Source organism: Mucor mucedo, assembly GCF_025094135.1.
Source record: "Mucor mucedo strain NRRL 3635 chromosome Unknown EV154scaffold_93, whole genome shotgun sequence".
In the NCBI taxonomy this organism is placed as follows: domain Eukaryota; kingdom Fungi; phylum Mucoromycota; class Mucoromycetes; order Mucorales; family Mucoraceae; genus Mucor; species Mucor mucedo.
The window spans coordinates 1-21,162 of NW_026252377.1; the positions used below are offsets into that span (position 1 = coordinate 1).

The 21,162-nt window shown below is 38.7% G+C and overlaps 6 protein-coding genes across 6 annotated transcripts; 2 read left to right on the plus strand and 4 right to left on the minus strand.

The window, feature by feature from the left end:
* The first annotated feature begins 7,393 nt into the window (after window positions 1-7,393).
* Window positions 7,394-10,790, plus strand: EV154DRAFT_518909 (nucleoporin autopeptidase-domain-containing protein). Its single transcript, XM_051602679.1, has 6 exons — window positions 7,394-7,559; window positions 7,630-7,740; window positions 7,809-7,892; window positions 7,979-8,020; window positions 8,134-8,862; window positions 8,950-10,790. The coding sequence occupies exons 1-6, from the start codon at window positions 7,448-7,450 to the stop codon at window positions 10,725-10,727; spliced, it is 2,856 nt and encodes a 951-aa protein (XP_051454416.1). The 5' UTR covers window positions 7,394-7,447; the 3' UTR covers window positions 10,728-10,790.
* On the minus strand, window positions 10,750-12,282 carry EV154DRAFT_518911 (ferrochelatase). Its single transcript, XM_051602680.1, has 3 exons — window positions 12,179-12,282; window positions 11,686-12,116; window positions 10,750-11,624 (listed from the first exon to the last, which is right to left on the minus strand). The coding sequence occupies exons 2-3, from the start codon at window positions 12,074-12,076 to the stop codon at window positions 10,819-10,821; spliced, it is 1,197 nt and encodes a 398-aa protein (XP_051454417.1). The 5' UTR covers window positions 12,077-12,116; window positions 12,179-12,282; the 3' UTR covers window positions 10,750-10,818.
* On the minus strand, window positions 12,283-14,054 carry EV154DRAFT_518914 (uncharacterized protein). Its single transcript, XM_051602681.1, has 3 exons — window positions 13,879-14,054; window positions 12,507-13,805; window positions 12,283-12,447 (listed from the first exon to the last, which is right to left on the minus strand). Exons 1-3 carry the CDS (start codon window positions 13,989-13,991, stop codon window positions 12,411-12,413), a joined length of 1,449 nt encoding a protein of 482 aa, XP_051454418.1. The 5' UTR covers window positions 13,992-14,054; the 3' UTR covers window positions 12,283-12,410.
* Window positions 14,055-14,727: 673 nt separating this feature from the next.
* On the plus strand, window positions 14,728-15,812 carry EV154DRAFT_539489 (thioredoxin-like protein; the record flags this gene model as incomplete). The annotated part of the gene is made up of 4 exons (XM_051604346.1): window positions 14,728-14,784; window positions 14,844-15,146; window positions 15,211-15,310; window positions 15,379-15,812. The coding sequence occupies 4 exons, from the start codon at window positions 14,728-14,730 to the stop codon at window positions 15,810-15,812; spliced, it is 894 nt and encodes a 297-aa protein (XP_051454419.1).
* A 94-nt stretch (window positions 15,813-15,906) lies between these two features.
* On the minus strand, window positions 15,907-16,170 carry EV154DRAFT_400945 (LPS-induced tumor necrosis factor alpha factor; the record flags this gene model as incomplete). The annotated part of the gene is made up of 1 exon (XM_051595280.1): window positions 15,907-16,170. A coding segment is annotated over one exon (264 nt), but the record flags the coding sequence as incomplete, so codon positions are not given.
* A 495-nt stretch (window positions 16,171-16,665) lies between these two features.
* On the minus strand, window positions 16,666-19,048 carry EV154DRAFT_323406 (kinase-like domain-containing protein). Its single transcript, XM_051594958.1, has 6 exons — window positions 18,575-19,048; window positions 17,978-18,520; window positions 17,823-17,911; window positions 17,608-17,758; window positions 17,042-17,543; window positions 16,666-16,962 (listed from the first exon to the last, which is right to left on the minus strand). Exons 1-6 carry the CDS (start codon window positions 18,989-18,991, stop codon window positions 16,733-16,735), a joined length of 1,932 nt encoding a protein of 643 aa, XP_051454421.1. The 5' UTR covers window positions 18,992-19,048; the 3' UTR covers window positions 16,666-16,732.
* Window positions 19,049-21,162: the final 2,114 nt, after the last annotated feature.

Here is a 21,162-nt window from a genome sequence, read left to right on the forward strand (position 1 = left end):
TGTCTTGTTTGCTGTGCTTGGTTTAAAGGTCGATTTAATTCCTTCAGTAAAGTTAAAAAAACCGTTTTCCGATGGGTAGCCAAAGTTTAAGAAAGCTGTATATTTCTAACGCTTTATAAATTCGAGGAATTAGGTGCAAGATTGAGTTGGTATACATCTTAAATATTAGTCCTTAAGATACTCTTGCACAAAAGCACTACTATGAGGCACTCATTTTATAGAATTGTGCTGAATCGAGATGGTATAGTCGGCACGAATAGTTTTATTTGATAAAACAGATGTGCTTCGTTTTTACAAAAACGTCAAAATATTAGCATATAGTTAGTGTAACAGTAACTCGTAAATCGATCATTCGACTGTCCTGTCGTCATTGTTTACATGCGGTAATTTGTTGTCTGTAGGTTATGTCAATTTGGTGTTTTTTTTTGGGAGAAGAAACTTACTGCTGGTGTAAGAAATACCGCAGTTGAACACATAGGAATTTGTGACGTCCCACCTGATTTTTTTTTTTTGGGTATAACAGGACGCGTTATTTTTTGGCGTATTAGACGTAGTTTACGTAGTCAAGTAGCCTGAGAACTGGATAAAAATCATCAAAAAGTTACCATATACGGAATAAAAAATCACCATATATGGAACACATATAGAGTAACTGAAAACCCTTCATTTTGACCTCTCTTAAATAAAACAAGTACCAAAATATGCCAAAAGATAAATTGACAAAGAGAGACAAAGGAAAACAGAAAGATCTGCGAAGGATTTCAACTTCTGAAAGAAATGAGAATGACAAACCAGTCAATTGCAAAAAACTTTTCATCAGATTAAGAAGACCAACAGAATCTATTGAAGAAGGTGAATCCTCAAACAACAGAGAAATTCATAACAAAGACAACGATTTTGAGCAATCTAATGAGACTAGCAGCGTTTCAAATAAGCTCATTTTAAGATTGCCCAGACATGTTACGGAAACTAGCAGCATTTCAAATAAGCTCATTATTAGATTGCCCAGACAAGTTAAGGAAACTAGCAGCATTTCAAATAAGCTCATTATTAGATTGCCCAGAGTTCCTTTGAGAGCCGAAGCCGAGATCAATACAAAACTTGGTGAATCTTCAAAGATTAGTGAAGACATTGTGCCTGCGTCTGCTGAACATACAAGTACCTCAAACAATCTTACCATAAGATTACCCAGAGATGTTTTTGAAGTGATTGCCGAGATCAATAGAAAAAGGCCACGTCCTAGAATGAATGATCTCGAATCGTCTGAAGATGAACAACCAACCGAGAATAGTAATGAAGGTATGGGAAGGTTTAGACTGGACACCGAGGAATCTCCGAGAAGACGAGAAAGCCAGCATACAAACAGTGAAACAATTAGACCAGAAAATGATCGTCCCGAAACACGACGTGAGTATCAGCGCAACTATCAACGACAAAGGCGTCAAGCACCTATTGTAAGCAGAAATGAAACACAATCAATACTGGATACTGCATTTAACTCTGAAGCAATTATTTAATAGGTTTCATCATGGGAGGATACTAGACGAAAGTATGAAAAAAGCATAAAGGAGGGACCAACTTTAGTTTGCGTATGTTGCGGAGGATTGTTTTTTCTCAAAAATGTATCCCTGGTTGATAAGGAGACAATGCTATCGAAATGGAAATGCGAAAGTGACGTTGTAGAGGTAGCATTTTGGGCCGTTGATAATCATAAATTCGAGGATTTAAACAACGTTACGATTATGAAAGATGGCAACCCAGAGAAGAATTATTTCTGTTCAACCTGTAAAGCTTCTATCAAAAAAAGCAGAGTACCAACAATCGCTTTAAAAAATGGTTTTCATTTTCCGGATAAAGTAGCATGTATCGATTCGTTAACAAGACTTGAAGAGCGTTTGGTATCCCCTCGACATGTATTTCAGTCAATTTGGTCACATAAAGGGCTTTTGGGACAATACAAAACCAAGGGAGGCATTGTTAACGTTCCTGTTAATGTTGATACCACTGTGAGCTGTTTGCCTCGTAATTACGATTCTACTGGCATAATACATATCAGTTTAGCAAGAAAATTAATATTCACGAAAGATTACATAAAGGGTAATGTCAGTCCTGTCAAAATATGGGATGCTGCCCTATACTTGCAATCCACACCTATATATGTCGAATATGATATTCAAATTGCAAATCAAAATGAATGGAATGAAAACAACATAAATACAAATGTACCTGTTCAGACAAATGAGGACGATGATGACACTGTTGATGAACAAGGGATTGAACTTGAAAGCAATGAAACCAACCCTGCGGAAGATGAACCATTAAATGCAGGTACAACGGAATCGATTCTTACCAGTGATAATGATTTCACAATTCGACTTGCTCCTGGGGAAGGAATGACACCTATATCAGTTTTGACTGACAAAGATAGTGATTTCTTATCTTTCCCAAAGGTTTATTACGGTCATAAGCTGGAAGGGTCAGGGTCAGTTTCTTACGGCAATTTGGCAAAATCCGTTGTACGAAGGTTTGATAGAAGAGCTGCAATGCGTCCTGATCTACTTTTGTATATGGATCGCAAATGCTTGTTAACTAAGATGAGTTCGAATATCAGCACTATTTTAAGAAAAAGAAGCAGCAATGGAGCTGATGGCATTCCTTTTACAGCAAAAGACGTGTCAAATGAAGATTATGTCTCCAATCTTTTAAACAAGGATCAAGCTTTTAAAACATTTTCAGGTATCCGTTCATCATCAGAATATTGGAAGAACCAAAAGAAAAATTCTATGGCCATGATCAGACAATTGGGGGTTCCGACTTTGTTTGTAACTGTTTCTGCTGCTGAGACCAAATGGAACGAACTTTTATGCATATTAAAGAAAGTTATAGATGACGATGTTATGACAGAAGATGAAGCTGAAGAGTTATCATACGATGAAAAAGCCAGATTGTTACAAGCTGATCCCATCACCACAGCCAGATATTTTGATCACAGATTCCGAGAACTGAAAAAGACTTGGCTTGACAAAGAAGGGCCTTTTGCTGGATTTAGCATCAACGAGTACTTCTTCAGAGTTGAATTTCAACACAGAGGTAAATTTGGAATTATAATAGATTTTTTGCTGCGTAATTAAAATGTAATCAAATACAGGATCTCCTCACGTGCATATGCTTATTTGGTTGAAGGATGCACCCAAATTCGAAGATAAACAATGTGCAACTCGAGACGAAGCCGACAGTATGAAGAGCGCAATTTGTGAATTCGTTGACAAAGTAATTACTTGCAGCAAAATTTGGGATGGTACCCCTCATCATGATGTGGAGTCTAAAAGCACAGAAACTACCTGGAATAACCTCATCAAAACCAGACAAACGCATAAACATACCAGTACATGTAGAAGAAAAAGAGGGGGTAACGAAATCAAATGCAGATTTAATATTCCATTTCCTCCAATGGAACAGACCGAAATCATGGAACCATTGAACCCAGAAGAACATTCAGCAGATGAAATTAAGCAATTACGCGGCATAAATGCCCGTATCATGGATTACATCAACAATAATTATAAGACTTTGGCAGAATCTGAGATGTCGTTTGAACAATTTTTGGATGTAGTTGAGATATCATCATATCAAACATATGTTCTTGCGTTACGATCCACCTTGAAACTCAACAAAATTTATATCAAAAGAGCACCCAATGCTATTATGATTAATAACTACAACAGAAAAATTATCAGTCTCTTCAGATCAAACATGGACATACAGTTTATTATCGATCCTTACGCCTGTTGTGCCTATGTTTTAGATTATATAAATAAGACTGACCGTGGATTAAGTAAAACCATGGAAGATATATGTCAAAGAGAAGGAAAATCCCAATTCAACCTCGTTTAATATGTTAAGGTCTTTGGCATCGACATACTATAATTCCAGTGAGGTGTCCGCTCAAGAAGCTGCATATAATCTTCTGGCCATCAGAATGGTTGAAGCAAGCACAGTAACAGTATTCATTCCTACTTCTAGACCTGAGAAACGGACACATATTTTGAAAGGAAAAGATGAGTTAATCAAGTTACCACCTAATTCAACCGACTGCTTTGTTCCTGGATTGATTGAGCACTATATCAATAGACCAGATACATTGAATTTTCTCAATTTGGCACAATTTTGTGCTTACTTTGAAATCAGTAGGAAAGAACCTGGTAAGAAATCAAGAACTGACGAAATTAACGAAGTTGATGAAACCAATGGCACTGGTGATGAAAATGACGAAAATTTGGGTTTAGAAGAAGAAAACGAATTGTCAGGGTATATCCTGCCTGCTGGTCCCGTTGGTAAAGTTTTCCAATTGAAAAACGACTCTGGGTTTCTTCGTCGTCGTGCAAAATCGAAGGTTATTAGATATTTCAAATTCAATATTGATAATGATCGTTCTGAGTATTTTCGAACTTTGTTAATGCTCTACCGTCCTTGGAAAAATGAAGAAGAGGATTTACTGAACGTTGACTGTGAGGACCTGTTCAATAGTAATATTGAAGAGGTCTTGGAAAATAAACAGGAATTTTGTGCGATTGAAGATTCAACCCTCGACTCTTATATGGATCAACTTCACGAAGAGCATTCAAATGAAAGTGAAGAAAATGAAAATGGTGAAAACGAAAATGACGAGGGTCAGTCTACTGGTGGTTCGACTCAGTACTATGATCAAAAAAATGATTTTGGAAGGTATACAGTTGATATTGATGATTCAAGTGAGGGAGACTACCATCGTAGTAACGACCTCTCGGATGATTTGCGTGAAGGGACAGCTAGAAACAACGATGGTCAAAAGACGTATCTTGAAAAGCTTTCTAGACCTGATAGACTCACCAAGTCCAATTTCTATGAACTAGTATCAAAGTTGAACCAAAAACAACGTGAGTATCTCATGCATTCTGTGAACCACATTAGGTATAATCGTGACAGAACTACTGTGCGCATGTTTAGTAGTAGCAATGAATCCGTTAAAACATTTGCCCCATTTTATCATTTTGTAACTGGCGGTGCAGGTGTCGGCAAAAGTATGTTGATAAAAGCATTGTATGAAGCAATAAGCATTGAATTTGATGATGACCGAGATCTTGAAACCAACACCCCATCAGTGCTACTCACAGCTCCTACCGGAAAAGCTGCTTTTAACATTCGCGGTCAAACCCTCCATGGTGCTTTTCAATTGCCAATAAGCCAGTATGGAAAGGGCGAGGTGAATAGACTATCAGCCGATGTAAGCCATTCTATGTGCATTGCATTGAAGGATTTAAAAGTTCTTATTATCGATGAAATAAGCATGGTTGGAGATGTTATTTTTTCTTGGATCGACAAAAGACTACGAGATATTTTCGATTCTTTGCTGCCTTTTGGAGGTATATCAGTTATAGTCCTTGGTGATTTTTACCAGCTATCCCCAGTAGCTTCATCACCTTTGTACTCTACCAAACCTCCGTCAGACCCTTATCTTGCAACATTTGGTACACGATTGTGGAAGGAGTTTGCAGTTCATAGGCTGGTACAGATCATGAGACAAAGAGATGACTTTCATTTTGCTGTTGCACTCAACAACATGGCTGTTGGAGAAATGACTCAAAATGATGTCGCATTGTTTCAAAGCAGGGTTTTACGGCTCACTGAAGAAGAATTAAATGGATTAAAAAATGATGAGGCCGTGTTTCCTCATTCAGGAAACATTGCTCTCTCTAATTCTGAAGAAAGGCCTATTCGATTATTCCACACCAACAATATGGTTCGTAATATGAATAGCGCTATCCTTGCGAACATGGCAACTGAAGGTGCCGTATCTGTCGGTTTTGACAGGGTTCTCGGAGATTGTACGAATGATACTGCTGTCAAGCACATACTTGCTTCTGTGGCTACTGATTCAGTTCACACTGTCAAAAATCTGGGATTGATGAAGCACCTTAGATTACAAATTGAAGCAAGGTATATGATCACTTCAAACTTGGATACATCGGACGGGCTTGTAAATGGCACCACCGGTTATTTACAGCAGATTGACTATGGCACGCTTAAAGGATCATCTGGTGGCGAAAAGAAGCCATTAAGAATATGGATCAAGTTTGACGATGAGACAAGCGGGGCTATTTTGAGAAAAAAACAAACAGCTTTAAGATCAAGAACTCGTTCGGTCTTGGACAACTGGACTATGATTGAGCCGGTTTCATTGCAAATAACCAGTAACCGCAAAACAAATTTGAGGGTTAACAGAAAACAGTTTCCAATTGTTCCCGCAGAAGCCTTAACAATCCACAAATCTCAAGGCGGTACTTACGAAAATGTTGTTGTGTATGATGTAGGAAAGCATAAAATGCAAAGATCTTTAATTTACGTTGCTTGTTCCAGAGCCACAACTGCTAATGGCTTGACCCTTGTGTGCAAAAACAACACTTTTGTTCCGCCAAAACCCTTATCATCTGAAAAAAGCAGTGATTTATACTTAGAAATGCAACGTCAACCAACAATCATGCTTAACCCCACTTTCTTAAAGTTGACGAAAAAAGAGCACTTTCAAATTATCTCGCACAACGTCCAGAGTCTCCAGGCTCATTTAAATCAAATTACAAATGATCCAGTATATCTTTCATCAGATATCATTCTTCTTAACGAAACTTGGACATTACCGACCGATAACTTCGTCATACCAGGATTTAAGTTGGTGTCGTCCTTAGATTGTACAAGCTCTACACGTAAACCTGTAGGATGTTGCTGTTACGTCTCTGATAATGTAACTTGTGAGAGTATGACTTCTTCCTCCGAAATTTTTCGTAGCAATGTCAACTCGTCGTCGGTAAGCGTGTCCACAGTAACAATTGATTCCACAATATATTGTAGCGTTTATGCTTCACCTAGTCCAACACAAAACACTGATCTTTTGCTCGAAGCTTTGGAATTTATAATTAGACACCCATATATTAACATCGTAATTGCTGGTGACTTCAACATCGACTTCAATCAAGATTCCACAGAAAGAACGGCAATAGTTTCTTTCCTGGGCCAACATGGTATCCAAAGCTCGCTTCCTGATTTCGTAAAATCAACTACAAAGTTAAAAACTTTCATCGACAACATTTTCACTAATCAAGACGTAATTTCTTCTGGACGATACATCTCATTCACAAGTTACCATGAACCTCTGTGGATGTTGACTTAAAAGCAAAAATAAATAAACAAATATGAATATTTCAATAATTATAAAATCAACTTTGGGTTTGCTGATGGGTCCTCCGGGAACCGCGTATTTTTACCGGAGCGAAGCGCAGGTCAAAAAATATGTGGTCGGAGGACTGGCCTAATACGCCTTTTAAAAAATGGGATCAGCGACCCGAAGGGGAGCCCCATTTTTTTTTATTTTATTTTTTTTCTTCTTTTTCAACCCCCTTTTACATAAATTCTAATGTTTGGAAAAAGTGCATTTGGTAATACTGGAGGCTTTGGTCAACAGCAACAACAACCAAATTCAGTTTTTGGACAACAACCTCAACAACAACAACCTAGTGCATTTGGTGGTAAGAGAGATTTTTAAACAGAAAAACTTTTTTTTATAAAAGAGAGCTTTCAGACATTAACTTGATTTAGGTTTTGGAGCTACTTCAACACCTGGTGCGTTTGGGGCTGCACCCGCAGCAACAGGTGGAGCATTCGGACAGCCAGCACAACAATCCGCTTTTGGAGCTGCTCCTGCCGCAGGTATTGAAAAGAACAACAAAGTTTTTTTTCTAAAGCATTCATCGTATTGACTTTTTCATTGTTAATAGGAGGTTTCGGTGCTACTGGTTCTGCATTTGGTCAGGCCAGACCCTCAGCTTTTGGAAACCCTACACCTTCAGCATTTGGCGCTGGTAAGTAGAATGACACGACGAAAGGAAACGGAAAAAAAAAAAAAAAAAAAAAAAATAGAATTGACCTTTCATTTTTTACATTTTAGCTCAACCTGCCGCTTCAACTGGATTCGGTGGTTTTGGATCAAGTAAGTGTATATAGACCCACTTTAATGATATAAAAGATAAAAAAAGATTGTTAATTTCTGTCTCTCTCTCTTTTTCCTTTTTTCTTTTTTCCTTTAATCGATTATCATGATAGCTCCTTCTACTTCAGCATTTGGATCTACCGCTGCCCAACCCGGTGGAGGACTATTCGGTCAACGACCTGCCACTAATGCATTTGGTAGCGTTGCACCTGCCACTAACACATTTGGTCAACCTCAACAAACCTCTGCTTTTGGTGGAGGATTAGGTGCCACAGGATCTGCATTTGGACAACCCCAAGCTGCGGGTGGTATTAATCAAGGCACAGCTGTACCTGATTTCGCACCAACACAAGATCGTGATATCACCACAGGTGTCAATAATTTTTTCCAGACCATTACAGCCATGCCACAATATAAAAACTATTCGTTAGAAGAACTCCGTTTACAAGATTATGCCCAAGGTAGAAAAACAGCTGGTGCTGCTACAGCTGGTGGTGCCTTTGGTGCAGCTGCTCCTGCCACATCCGCTTTTGGTGCTGCTGCTCCTACTACCTCTGCCTTTGGTCAGCCTGCTGCGGCTACCGGTGGCTTTGGTCAACCTCAACAACAATCAGCTTTTGGTCAACCTGCGGCTACAGGTGGTGCCTTTGGTAACACAGGTGGTCTTTTTGGTCAACAACAACAGCCAGCTGCCACTTCGGCCTTTGGTCAACCTGCTGCTACTACTGGTGGTTTCGGTGCTAATACCTCAGCTTTTGGTCAACCTGCTGCAAATACAGGTTTCGGTGCCGGGGCTTCCACAGGTGCCTTTGGCGCTGCTGCTTCTAAACCCTTCTCATTCGGTAAATATAATTTTTTTTCTTTTTTTTTTTGATAAAATAGATGGGAAAAAAACTGACAACATCTTCTGTTTTTCTATATATATGAAGGTAGTACACCTGCTCCTGCTACAGGCGGATTCGGTGCAACCACAGGCGGATTCGGTCAACCTGCAGCGGCCACTGGTGGATTTGGACAACCTGCTGCTGCGACTACCGGTGGATTTGGCGGATTTGGACAAAAGCCTGCCGCTACTGGTGGATTTGGTGCTACTACTGGAGGATTTGGTCAACCTGCTGCCGCCACTGGTGGGTTTGGACAGGCCGCTGGTGGATTTGGACAAACAGCCGCTAGTAAACCTGCAAATTCATTCTCATTCGGTGCTACAGCCCCTGCTCCTGCTGCTGGAGGATTTGGTGGAGGTTTCGGTACCTCTGCTGCCCCCGCCACTGGTGGATTTGGTCAACCCGCTGCTGGAGGAGGAGGTCTTTTTGGTGCTGCTAAACCCGCTGCACCCACCACCTCTCTCTTTGGTAATACTACAGGTGCTACCTTGGGTGGAGCTACCGGTGGATTTGGTAGTTTTGGTACTGGACAAGCACAAGGCGGTGCAGGTACTAGTTTATTTGGCCAAAAGCCTGCTACTGGATTAGGTGGTGGATTATTTGGTGGCAATAATACAATGGGTGGTAATACGACCGGTGGATTTGGAGGATTTGGACAAGCAGCAGGAGGAACTGGTCAATACCAATTACCTGCTACAGGTGGATTAACCTCATTTGGTACAAACCCTCTTCAGCAACAACCTTCTTTAGTAGCCACTGTGGATAAAAACCCTTATGGTAACAATCCCTTGTTCGATATGAGTAAAGCACCCAACAATGCGGCCAAGACAGGTCCATCTGCTGTTGCTCTTGATAGTGGTAACCGTAAAGCATCGCCTCATGTTTACCCTATTGCTCCTCGTGTGGTCTCCAAGATCAAGCTTCGTGGATTCTCTCATACTCCTGGTAAGCCTACTCAAGGTACCAAGAAGAACGTTTCAACAAGTTCTTTGGATGGTATTAGTGATGATGCTGTTCTCGGTGCTGGTGCATATGCTCCTCGTGCCAGCAACAAGAATTTGATTTTCGATCAAAATCTGGATACGGCCAACATCGTTGCACTTGTAAATGATAGCAAGAAGGCTGAAAAGAGACGAGTCGTATTTAACCCTAACCTTGAATTAAATGCTCACCAAAGCAGCAGTAACAACAACAACGACAACGTGAACGAGAAGAACGATGTGAAAAACAACAGCTTTACAGAGTCGAGTAGCTCTAGTAAGGCTACCCCTTCTTCCGGTAGCACCACCACTACTACCACTACCACCATTACCACTGCTAGCAAGACGACAACATCAGCAGCTAGCGTTGCACCCACATTAAACTCTGCCTCAGCTTCATCTGTTGCCATGAAGAATGGTTATTATATCTCACCTACGATCGAGACCTTGACTGGCATGAGCAAAGAGAATTTGAAGCATGTTCAGAACTTGACTGTGGGTCGTAAAGGATATGGTGAAGTGAAATTCGAAGTACCTGTTGATTTATCTGAGGTTGTACTTGATGATATCATGGGTAATATTGTCGTGATCGAGGATAAAAAGATTGTAGTGTATCCTCAAGAAGAGACGAAACCTCCTCAAGGCACCAAGTTGAATATGCCAGCGCTTGTTCGAATCGATAATTGTTTCTCCATTGATAAAAACACAGGTGCTGCTATCAAAGATCCTGAGCACCCTCGTTTCAAGCTCTTTAAGGAAAGACTTCGTAAGCGTGGTCAAGTCACCTTTGTCAGTTATGATGATCAAACAGGTGCCTGGCATTTTAAGGTTGAAGGTTTCTAAATAAATAAATACATAAAAAGTATATAATAAACAGATCTTTTTTTTTTTATTATTATTAATATATACAATAAATTCTTTATTTCCTTTTCTTTTATATTTTTTGATGGGTAAAGAATTCACGAGAATGACCACAGGTCTCAAAAGTACAGCTAGGACATCTAAGTAACCATTGCTTGCTAACGGTTTCATTCTTTTCTATATGCTCTTTAACGATATGAGCCATGGCATCTGTAAAGGTCTTATCATCGTTCAAGGCATCCACACGTTTCCAACCAGTTAAACCAACCTCTTTGGCCTCCTCGGCATACTCTTGATCCAATTCAAACAAGGTTTCGATATGATCACTCGTAAACGCAATAGGCACCACCACTACATTTTTTTTACCTGCCTTTGCAAATCCCTTGACAGCATCACCCGTTTGTGGACCTAGCCAAGCACTGGGACCTACTTGAGATTGCCAACAGAGACGGTAAGGATAAGCGCTGTTTAATCGTTTCATCACGTGGTCGACGGTAGCGGCAACCTCGGCTGGGTAACGATCGCCACGATTCACAACACTCATGGGTAAAGAATGAGCGGAAAACATGATGACGGCGTCCTTACGTTCCTCAGGAGAGTATTCTGCTAATTTAGCTTCGATCTTTCTGGCGGTGGCTTCAATAAAGCCAGGATGTGTATTCCAGCGATCAATGATACTCCAATGGATATCATTTTCCATATCCAATTCCTTGATACCGCGATGAAGTTCATTTAAACTGCTTCCGGTGGTAGAGCAAGAGTATTGAGGGTATTGGGTAAACACAATAGCACGTTTCACGCGATCTTCCTTCATGGCTTTTAAAGCTGTGTTGGTGTACGGTTCAACATAACGGAAGGCAATATAGTGTTTATGGGGGGCTTTAAAAAAAATGAGTTGCCTGTTATCATGGAAACCCTCTTTCATCTATATCATGCCTACCTGTTTCGGGAGAGATTTCGTCAAGAAGCTTCTCCATGGCTTCACCTTGTTTACGTGTCCAGGACAGAATGGGCGATCCGCCACCAATCGCTTGATACTGTTCCTTGATTTGAGGTGTACGTCTATTGGCAATGTATTTAGCAGCCCAAGTTTGAAAAGGTAATTGCATTAGATCTCTGTCCGAGAATAGATTGTGAAGAAAGTTGTAAACGTCGTCCAAAGTTTTTGGTCCACCCATATTGGTCAACAATACAGCCGTTGGTCTATTTGGAAAGAAATCGGTCAACACCTCCACACACCAAAGAGCTCGTTTTATTAGAAAAAAAGAAAAACTTACGGTCTTTTGGAAGGCGTTTCGGAGGCTAATGAACGACGCGAGATGGATGAACATGCTAAAGGTCTTGTGAAGGTAGTATGAGGCACTGCTCTAGCTATAAAGGAGGAGTCAGTATTCTACGTGTGTCTTTCTGTCTTGTGTGAGCCATGTTCTTACCAGAGTGTTTGATTAAGGTAAACATTAGAGAGTTGGGGATGAATGGACTAAACAAAAACAATATGAAGAAGAAGGAAAAAAAAGGAAGAGGGCGGTATTTATTCAGTCGCCTTTAATTCGTGTTTATTTCAATGTAAGTCGGGGTTGGCTTGTCATCGTTTTTTCACCACGATCGTCGATTTCAGGCCCGGTTAAATATGGACCGAAGATCCATCTTTTTATTTATTTAGAGTTATAAAGATTTTATAAGAGCAACAAGTTGATCACAACTATACAAGATTGTTTTAATAGAATGCAAACATAAATACGTATATAAAAGGGAACTTACTGGTTCGTTATTTCTTTTTGTTTGGCTTTATCTATAACAGAGTTGCTACTTGCTTCAGCAATAATTGTCTCTAGGCGTTTAATCTTTTCTTGTAATTTGGTATTATCATTGATAACATTATCTGCCCTTTGCTTGTTTCGATTGGACTCGCGAATTAATCTATTTCTTGCAGTCTTGACTTCCAAATACTTCTTTTCTAATTCATTATAGTCCATACTGTCATCAATAGCAGCGCCTACGCCTAGATTGATAATGGCGTTCGCGTTCTCTAAACGCGTTTTTTTCAAACTCTTTAATTCGCTCACGATCTTTTCTTTTTGCGTATAAAGCTTTGAATTGTTGATTTTCATGGTTTCAATCACCTTGGCATGCTCCTTCTTGACCTCTTTCAACTCTGTACTTACTTTCTCTAGAGCCGCATAAGCACGATCGAGTTCTTTAGCCTTTTTCTTGATCTCCAAGTTTTCCTCCTTTAGCTGATTATAATTGGCTGCTTGATCTTTTAATTGGGACTGCAGATCCCTATATTTTTGCTGTAATTCAAGGTAATCTTCCGTACTCTGATGGTTCTTCTTGTAAAGCTCGAATTCCTGTACAATAGCATTTTTCTTGTCTGCAACCTTTTCAAATCTGTCCAATAATTTATTGTATTTCTCTTTCTCTCCTTTGGATGCTTCAGGCTGATTTTCCGAAGAAAGTGTTTCATATTGTGATTTTAGGTTTGTGTTAGCAATGATCAATGTATCATGATCTTTCTTAATTTGTTCTAATTTATCCACTACTTCCAACTTTTCATCCATCAGTGTTTCAAACCGTGTTACCAATGATCTGTATTTCTCCTTGGATTGCTTAAACTGTTCAGAAGTGCAGCATGTCCTTTTTAGCGTTTCCAATTCAGTCTGTAACTTTGCCAGACTCTTTATCTTTTCATCGCGTTCAGCCGTCAGTTTTTCATGACCCTGCCGAAGCGAGATGACGGTGGCTTCTTTGGCTCTGGCATCAATATTCATAATCTTGACATCATTATGCAACTTTAAATATTCCTTTTCCCTATTATCCAGCATATCCTTCAGACTTGCATTCAATTGATATTGTTCGTGTATACTCTCAAGCATCTCATGTATTTCATCATCCTTATGTTGGGTTTCGATTATTCGATTTTCAAGTTGTATTTCAAGTTTACGAATAGCTTGTTCGTTCTCTTCATCTCCCGTAGGATAAAGACGGATGATGCTTTGATGATAGCATGTCTTTGTACAAGAAGGACAGCGTTGGTTACGGTCGAGACAATTAAAGATACTAAAAGCGTGTGTGTTTATTTAATGGCTGTGCTCATAAAAAAAAAGGGGGGGATAAGGACCGTGCAGCTTACCATGAACGGTGAAACACATGACCACATGGAGTTGCCATAACATGGTTGTCTACATTGTTGGCAGACGGTGCTTCTTTTATATGGTCCAAGCAAATGGGGCAGGCAAAGGACATGAGGTAAAAATAAAGAAGAAAAGAAAGAGAGTGAGTGATAAAATGGACAAGGTTTATTACGCCCATCTATTTTTAATAATTGTTTCACAATATAAACAATTTTCATGTTTTCAAAACAGGTTTCCCACAGCCAGAAAGGTTGTCTGACGCCATCTTCCATCAATTACAAAATGTGAGTGTGTATGTGTGATTCAATGCATTTCCGACTGATATAATATGAGGAAAGAAAGAGAGTGCGTGCTTTTATGTAACCTGGCTTTGCATAAATTAATTTTTGATTAAACTCACCATGCCCTTATCATAACCCCCTTTTGAATTCATTTCTCTGAAAGGTTAATCTTAAACCTTCCATCACAACGTCTCTTTACAATGGATGAAGAAGCATTCTCATAAACCGTTATGAAGAGAGATCAGTTGTGACAACAAAAAGATCTCTCAGCTGTCAGACTCGGCTATTGAAAAAAAAAAGCAAGATGAATCTTTGTAAGCTAACCCAATCAAAAGCACGTTTTCATCTAGTTTTTTTTTTCTTACCAATCAAAAAAAAAATATTTGTTCTCACTTTGTTTTTTCTTTCTTTTCGTTTAACCCCCCACCCTTTTTTTACATATTATATATCATAATGAGCAATTTGACAGAGATCACTTCTGACGCACAATTCAACGACCTTGTCAGTAAGAAGGATTCCGTGTTTGTATTAAACTTTTGGGCCTCTTGGGCAGAACCTTGTCAACAAATGAATGAAGTTTTTGCTGAACTTTCTGGCAAATTCCCTGCTCTTCAATTCTTAAAGGTAAGAACGCTCAACATACCCCATAGTAGATATATGGATTGACTTATTCCCCCCATTAGATTGAAGCTGAAGAATACCCTGATATCTCTGAGACTTTCGAGATCTCTGCCGTCCCTACCTTTATCATTGTAAAGGGCGGTAAGATTGCAGATCAAATCGAAGGTGCTAAGGCTGCGGAATTAACCAATGCTGTGTCTAAACATGCCAAGGGTGTCTTGAACAAGTTTGCAAATACCACTACAGCCACCGCAGCAGGTACGGACTCAGGTAATGTCAAACCCGTCAGAGATCTCAACGCTCGTCTCAAGGCACTTGTCAACAGTGCTCCCGTCATGATCTTTATCAAGGGAACCCCTCAACAGGTAAGACGGATTGTTATTATCATGGGATCAATAAAACGAGAGACTCATTCGATACATCTTTTAGCCTCGTTGTGGTTTCTCTCGCCAACTTGTGGAGCTTTTAGGCGAGGAGAAGGTTAAATACAGTTCATTCAATATTCTTGCTGATGAGGATGTTCGTCAAGGTAAAAAAAAAAAAAAAAAAGAAGGGGAGGTATAGAGTAAAGTATAACTGAAACCATGATTTATGTAGGATTAAAGGCTTATTCCGATTGGCCCACCTACCCTCAAGTCTATGTGAATGGAGAGTTAATGGGAGGTTTAGATATTATTAAGGAAATGATTGCGTCTGGTGAGTTCAAGGAAATGTTACCCAAAGATAAAGATTTATCCACACGTCTTCAGGAGCTTATTGAGAAACAACCCGTGATGGTGTTTATCAAGGGCACACCAGAGGAACCTCGTTGTGGATTCTCCAAGCAATTAGTGGCCTTATTAAACGATCGTCATGTGAAGTACGGTCATTTTGATATCCTGTCGGATGATGAGGTCAGACAAGGTATGAAGGCTCATGTTGACTGGCCTACATTCCCCATGTTATTCTACAAGGGTGAGTTATTAGGTGGTTTGGATATTGTCAAGGAAATGATTGAGAGTGGTGAATTTGATCAAGTTTTAACGGCTTAAGAAAGAAAGAAAAAATGTAATTTTGTAATTAAAAGAATTTTATTATGATGATGGGAATAAATAGATAGATAAATAGATATTATTGAGGTGGAGCATGAACTCTTGTATCTCTTTCAAGTCTTGTAAACGTAGCAATTTTTTCTTTACAGGATGGGCATTGATGTGTAACATCCTTGGTCCAAGGAAATAAATAAGGCAGTAAACAAAGACCGTTACCGCATCCCGCTAAAAATAAACCTGCGATGGAGAGTCCGGTACAAACACCAGCGTCATAGTCTATTACCGTATACACCAATTGTCGGCAATGAGGACATTCCACTAGTTCAGATTCGGTTCGCAGCCCGTTGATAGGTTCAACGTGAAATGGTTGCTCATTACTATTTTGGCCTGGCATCGGGCTGGGCATACTCACATTCGGAGCTGCGACGCTGCCATAATACATTGGCTGTGGCGCATGGTTGCAGAATGGAGGAGGGGGTGGTGTTTGCGGTAGTTGGTTGTATTGTTGTGGCGATGGTGGATTGTATTGTTGTGGTGTTTGTTGGTATTGTTGGTATTGTTGTGGGTACTGTTGTGGATACTGAGATCCTTGGTATTGAGGTTGTTGGTTGTACAAGAGCTTTTGTGGCTGCTGAGAAGGATAAGGTGTATAGCTTGGCAATTCGTCTTGAGAAGGTAACCTTGGATACACCGAAGCAATGTGTTGCTGTTGTTGTTGTTGTTGTTCCTGCTGCTGTTGCTGTTGGGAAGTTGAAGCAGGAGGCAACTCAAGATGAGGGTTATTGTGCAATTTAGACATGTTTTCTGAAAAAAATAAATGAATTGAAAAGAAAAAAGAAATAATACAGAGAAGGAAAAAAAGCTCTTTTTATACACTATCATCTGACGATAAAAAAAAATCTTGGCAAAAAAAAATATATTTACAAGTGATTATCTATGTTACGTAGCATATTCTTTAATGCACGAATAGCAAATACAGTAAGACCTATGCAGGACCAATCCTCGTCAAATAATTCCCTTAAATCGCCTACTGTCATGATATCCTGATCTTTTAATTTCTGAGTCCATTCAGCAGCTTTAGACAGACTACGATTTGTTGCTTTTGCAGTGTCCTTGACAAACACGTCAATACTGGTATCATCGAAATACTCTAAAATATAGATGGATTTTGAAGTTTACAAAAGACCTATTCATCATATATAAAGGGTTGATAAGGGGGGAGTCCATACCTTTTGAGACTACTTTGTTTAAATGCAATACGACATGTTGTGGATCTTCCAACGAAGTTTCTTCGTCAGATAAGACCATCATCATGTCTTCATTATAGATTTTAGCTGCAGTCCTTTCCAATTCGAGTAAGGCCTGAGATTCTTTCTCTTCTGCGAGTACAGCTATGCCTTTCAAGTACTCACACTTGTTTTCATATTCAACGACAGTTTCCATAATTTTTGCTAGTTCTAATTTAGATTTCTCTAATTCGGATCGGATATCATTTTCTCTACGCCAAACAGCCTGTTGATTATCGCCGTTTTTAAATTTCTCTAGGTCGGATTCTGCCTCCTTTTCAATGTCTCGTAAGATTCGGTTGATTTCGCCCGTAATCCATTGTTGGTATCTCTCAGGTAACACCTGTTCTTCAATCTTTTTTTTTTTTGGTTGGTATTTAGATTTTAGTTTATATTTGCTTGTACTTACCATTTCGGCTACAACTTCCTCTGCTGTATCCTCTTGCTTTAAAGACAACAAAGCAAATTAGTAATTATTTCTTTCATGAACAAAAGGGGAAGGTTCTTACGGTATTAAATTCAAATTTGACTGATAATTTATCAGAACCTTTGAATACGACTTGTAAGGTCACTATGGTATGGGATGGGTCATTCTCCAGTATGACTACGTCGGGTTCGACAGCCAAAAACGAGCATTCGAGTAACTCTTGTGCCGACAACCTGACGAGCATAAATAAAAATACGTCAATTTATGTTTGTTACATCAAAGAAAAAAAAAAGTTACCTTTCTGTCTCGTTAGTGGATAAGCAACTATTGATGACTTCCAGTACTTGCTGGTTTTGAATTTTAGCTAGGGAATCTGGCTTGATATGCTTTTTTTTAAAAAAAAAGAAAAGGGTAAGTATAAAAAATAATCAATGACGATAAGGGACATGTACCTGACAAACTTTCTTGTAGATTTGAGCAGTGTTTGTGCACTCGGCGTAAGGATATTCACCCGTGGTCATTTCCATGAGACACATACCAAATGCGTATAAATCGACTTTCTCATTGTAACCTTCTTCTTCGTACATTTCGGGTGCCATAAATTCGGGTGTACCAATCAATGTATACTTTTTATCGCCCAACCACATGTTTTCAGCGGTTCCTAAATCACCAATTTTGATCTCACCGTGAGCACCATTAATAAAGATATTATCACATTTGATATCTCGATGAATGATGGGAGGATTATGGCCATGCAAATAAGCTAAACCTTTCAAGATTTGTCGACTCCATCGCTTGACAATTTTAGGATTTGGTAAGCTTAATTTACGAATGTATTCTCTTAGGGTGCCAGACGTCATGAGCTCTGTTACAAAGATGAACTCTGTACGGTTCTCGCTTAACCAGGCATCATGAAACGCAATAATGTTGGGATGACGAACTGATTTTAAAATTTCGATCTCATGCCCTACGTCTTTATTATTATCATGTCCAATCTGTGTATGTGTGAGTAATGTGTATGTATTTTTTTTTATCACAATTTTACTCACATGTAGGACGTTCCATGCTACTTCGTAGCCTTCTTCACGGTCCATAGCTTTATGTACAACCTTAAATGCGCCCTTTCCTAGTAACGTATTCAATCTACAATATCGTTTGTTGGGGGCCCACTCCAACACATGCTCTACTTGGTTTTGATTGGATATATCGATTAAGTCGCTATTATTTGCAGCATGATTATTAATAAATGTGGTGATGGCTGAATCCGGTGCTGGGACAAAACCTGGATTTGTTGTTGTTGTTGCTGTAACTGGAATAGTATTGTTATATTGGGAAAGTTGAAAATTAATATGATCAGCAATTGAAGTGGTATCTCTTTTACTATCTAGTAAAAATGGGCTTCGAAATGCATCTATCCCTGCCATGCTATGACCTTCAAAGTTTAGCTGTTGCGCTGCTTCTGTCATTTAAAAATAGTGTATGTAAAATTTTCAATAAAAAATAAATAAAAAAGGAGAGGGAGAGAAAAAGGAAAATACCAGAAAAATTTATTTATTTTTCCCAATTTGAAGTACCGCCTGTTGTATATTATATTATCCAGGATGATGATGAAGGCTGAAAATGTCACGCTTTTTTTTTTTGTTTGGCTTTGCAAAAATAGAATACAGAAAATACGAGGCAAACAAAAAGCAAAGTTTCATTAGAATATGCAAAAGTAATTTTACGTCTTGCTTTTTTCTTTTTTTTTTTCTTACAAAAAATGATCATAGCATGTCATGCAGCAGTAGTGCCCCCCCCCCCAACAACAACAACAACAACAACCAAAAAAAGGGCCTGCAATATAAACCTGGCTTGCATGCCTTCTACTAAAATCAGGCACGTCAAGGCGGGAATTGAATAATCAAGTTGTAAACGCAAGCATTTAGTTTTTGTGTAAAATAAACATTTTAGGCTTAGCGTTTATAGAAAAAAAAAGAAAAATTGTGCAGATAATAGAAACTCGATTTTTATTGTGATTTCATTCTGATGTAGTTTTGCTGCAGACGATAATAGTGACAATAAATATGGCTACAATGATTATCCTGGTAAGTTTATTTACGCTGGGTAAACATTGTCAAGCTAGTCGAGAATGTCATGCAACTTTTTTGGAATCTCTATATAGCGGTGTGAGTATTTCTTAGGTTATACTCTTATTAGACCAGAGGAAATTCTCACAAAGAATACAAACAAAGCCGATGATGTCTTTATTTACAGAAAAATCATTTTACACACGTCCATAAAAACAAGGCTTTTTTAAAATCGGTTTTTAAAATTATTTTTGGGAAAATGATGCAATGATAGTCGCACAAGTTAAGAGTGCCGTGCCTTTTTTTTTTTAAACAAAACAAGATGTTTATTAAATAGGGGCGGCTGTTAACCCATCTAAAAGAATAGCTCTCAAACCCCTCAAAAGATGGCTCAGGAACTTTATGACTACTATCTGCACTTATTTGAGGAATAGTATGTTTTTTGAGTGTAAACTTTCATTTCACACTACTTTTAAAAGCGGACTAAAGTTGGTCTATTGGGTTGAGTTCTGAAGAATAAGATGGTAGGTTGGTGTATTTGTAGCTGCGCTATTAGATTATCTCGCCAAGTATTTTACCTGTATGTATGGGCGCATTGTCCACGCTTAGGTGGTAATATTCCTTCATTTCCATCTCAGCTAAAACGTCTTCAATTAAACTAGCATAATGATTGGTTACTGCTTTCTACCACTGACAAGCTTTCTTTTCTTTAAAGAAGTCATAGGCTTTCTCAAGCTAATTTTAATCGAGTCTTTAACTCAAACAATAAAATACGAAGCAGCAAAACACACACACATATGTACCCATTTATAATCTAGAGAAGCACATTTTCGAGAGTACAGGTAAATCTCTTATTTGTATTCTAATCTATTTTTGAAATTGACCCAATCAATTATATAGTTTTCCAAGCAATATTTTGTCAGATATGGAAACCTTTAAAGGCATCTTAAAAAAACGTGGCTGATTCATTCTAACCATCAATATAACATTACAACTTTGCCCGTAATATATGTTTATACATATGAGTTCATTAACAGTTATTTCGTTTAAAGCCATTTGTGTGATAATACTGGTACATGAAAAGTATTTCTTTATTTAAATTGTCCTACAGCTCTATAGAATGGATGCATTTTAGGTCATTGGTTGTAAAAAAATTGACATATTTGATTACGTGCGAGTAAACTATAAGATCAGAAAAAAAACATTTCGGATTTCGCTTTGGAGTTCTTTGGGCCAAGAATAGTGATCGCTTTAGCAATGCCAGCCTATTTTGTCGTTCCGTTGTTCACTTGACTTGCTCGTCACCTTTCATTCTAACATAATACTTTTACTAACCTTCGAATGGCTATCATGCTCAATCCAATTGAATACTGGACAATGCTCGGTAATTTAAGTAGAGTGACGTGAGATCAATGCTCAAACTCAGATTTCGTTACACGCATTACACTTTTAACAGGTTTTACGCCACTCTAATTTAATTTGTAACCCATTTTATGATATCCTCACGATATCATACCTCTCTTAAAGCCTACATATACGCCTAAGAAGAGTTAATGTCTAACAACGTACTA

What these genes read in the sequence shown, in the direction of transcription:
- EV154DRAFT_518909 (XM_051602679.1), top strand. Translation starts at nt 7,448, where the DNA reads ATGTTTGGAAAAAGTGCATTTGGTAATACTGGAGGCTTTGGTCAACAG. An exon ending in TGGAGCTGCTCCTGCCGCAG is followed by an intron (nt 7,741 to 7,808) that starts GTATTGAAAAGA and finishes CATTGTTAATAG; the next exon opens with GAGGTTTCGGTGCTACTGGT. An exon ending in ACCTTCAGCATTTGGCGCTG is followed by an intron (nt 7,893 to 7,978) that starts GTAAGTAGAATG and finishes TTTACATTTTAG; the next exon opens with CTCAACCTGCCGCTTCAACT.
- EV154DRAFT_518911 (XM_051602680.1), bottom strand. Translation starts at nt 12,076, where the DNA reads ATGTTCATCCATCTCGCGTCGTTCATTAGCCTCCGAAACGCCTTCCAA. An exon ending in CGAAATCTCTCCCGAAACAG is followed by an intron (nt 11,625 to 11,685) that starts GTAGGCATGATA and finishes TTTTTTTTAAAG; the next exon opens with CCCCCCATAAACACTATATT.
- EV154DRAFT_518914 (XM_051602681.1), bottom strand. Translation starts at nt 13,991, where the DNA reads ATGTCCTTTGCCTGCCCCATTTGCTTGGACCATATAAAAGAAGCACCG. An exon ending in CATGTGTTTCACCGTTCATG is followed by an intron (nt 13,806 to 13,878) that starts GTAAGCTGCACG and finishes ACACGCTTTTAG; the next exon opens with TATCTTTAATTGTCTCGACC. An exon ending in CAAAAAGAAATAACGAACCA is followed by an intron (nt 12,448 to 12,506) that starts GTAAGTTCCCTT and finishes AATCTTGTATAG; the next exon opens with TTGTGATCAACTTGTTGCTC.
- EV154DRAFT_323406 (XM_051594958.1), bottom strand. Translation starts at nt 18,991, where the DNA reads ATGACAGAAGCAGCGCAACAGCTAAACTTTGAAGGTCATAGCATGGCA. An exon ending in TCCACTAACGAGACAGAAAG is followed by an intron (nt 17,759 to 17,822) that starts GTAACTTTTTTT and finishes TATGCTCGTCAG; the next exon opens with GTTGTCGGCACAAGAGTTAC. An exon ending in TCAAATTTGAATTTAATACC is followed by an intron (nt 17,544 to 17,607) that starts GTAAGAACCTTC and finishes TTGTCTTTAAAG; the next exon opens with CAAGAGGATACAGCAGAGGA.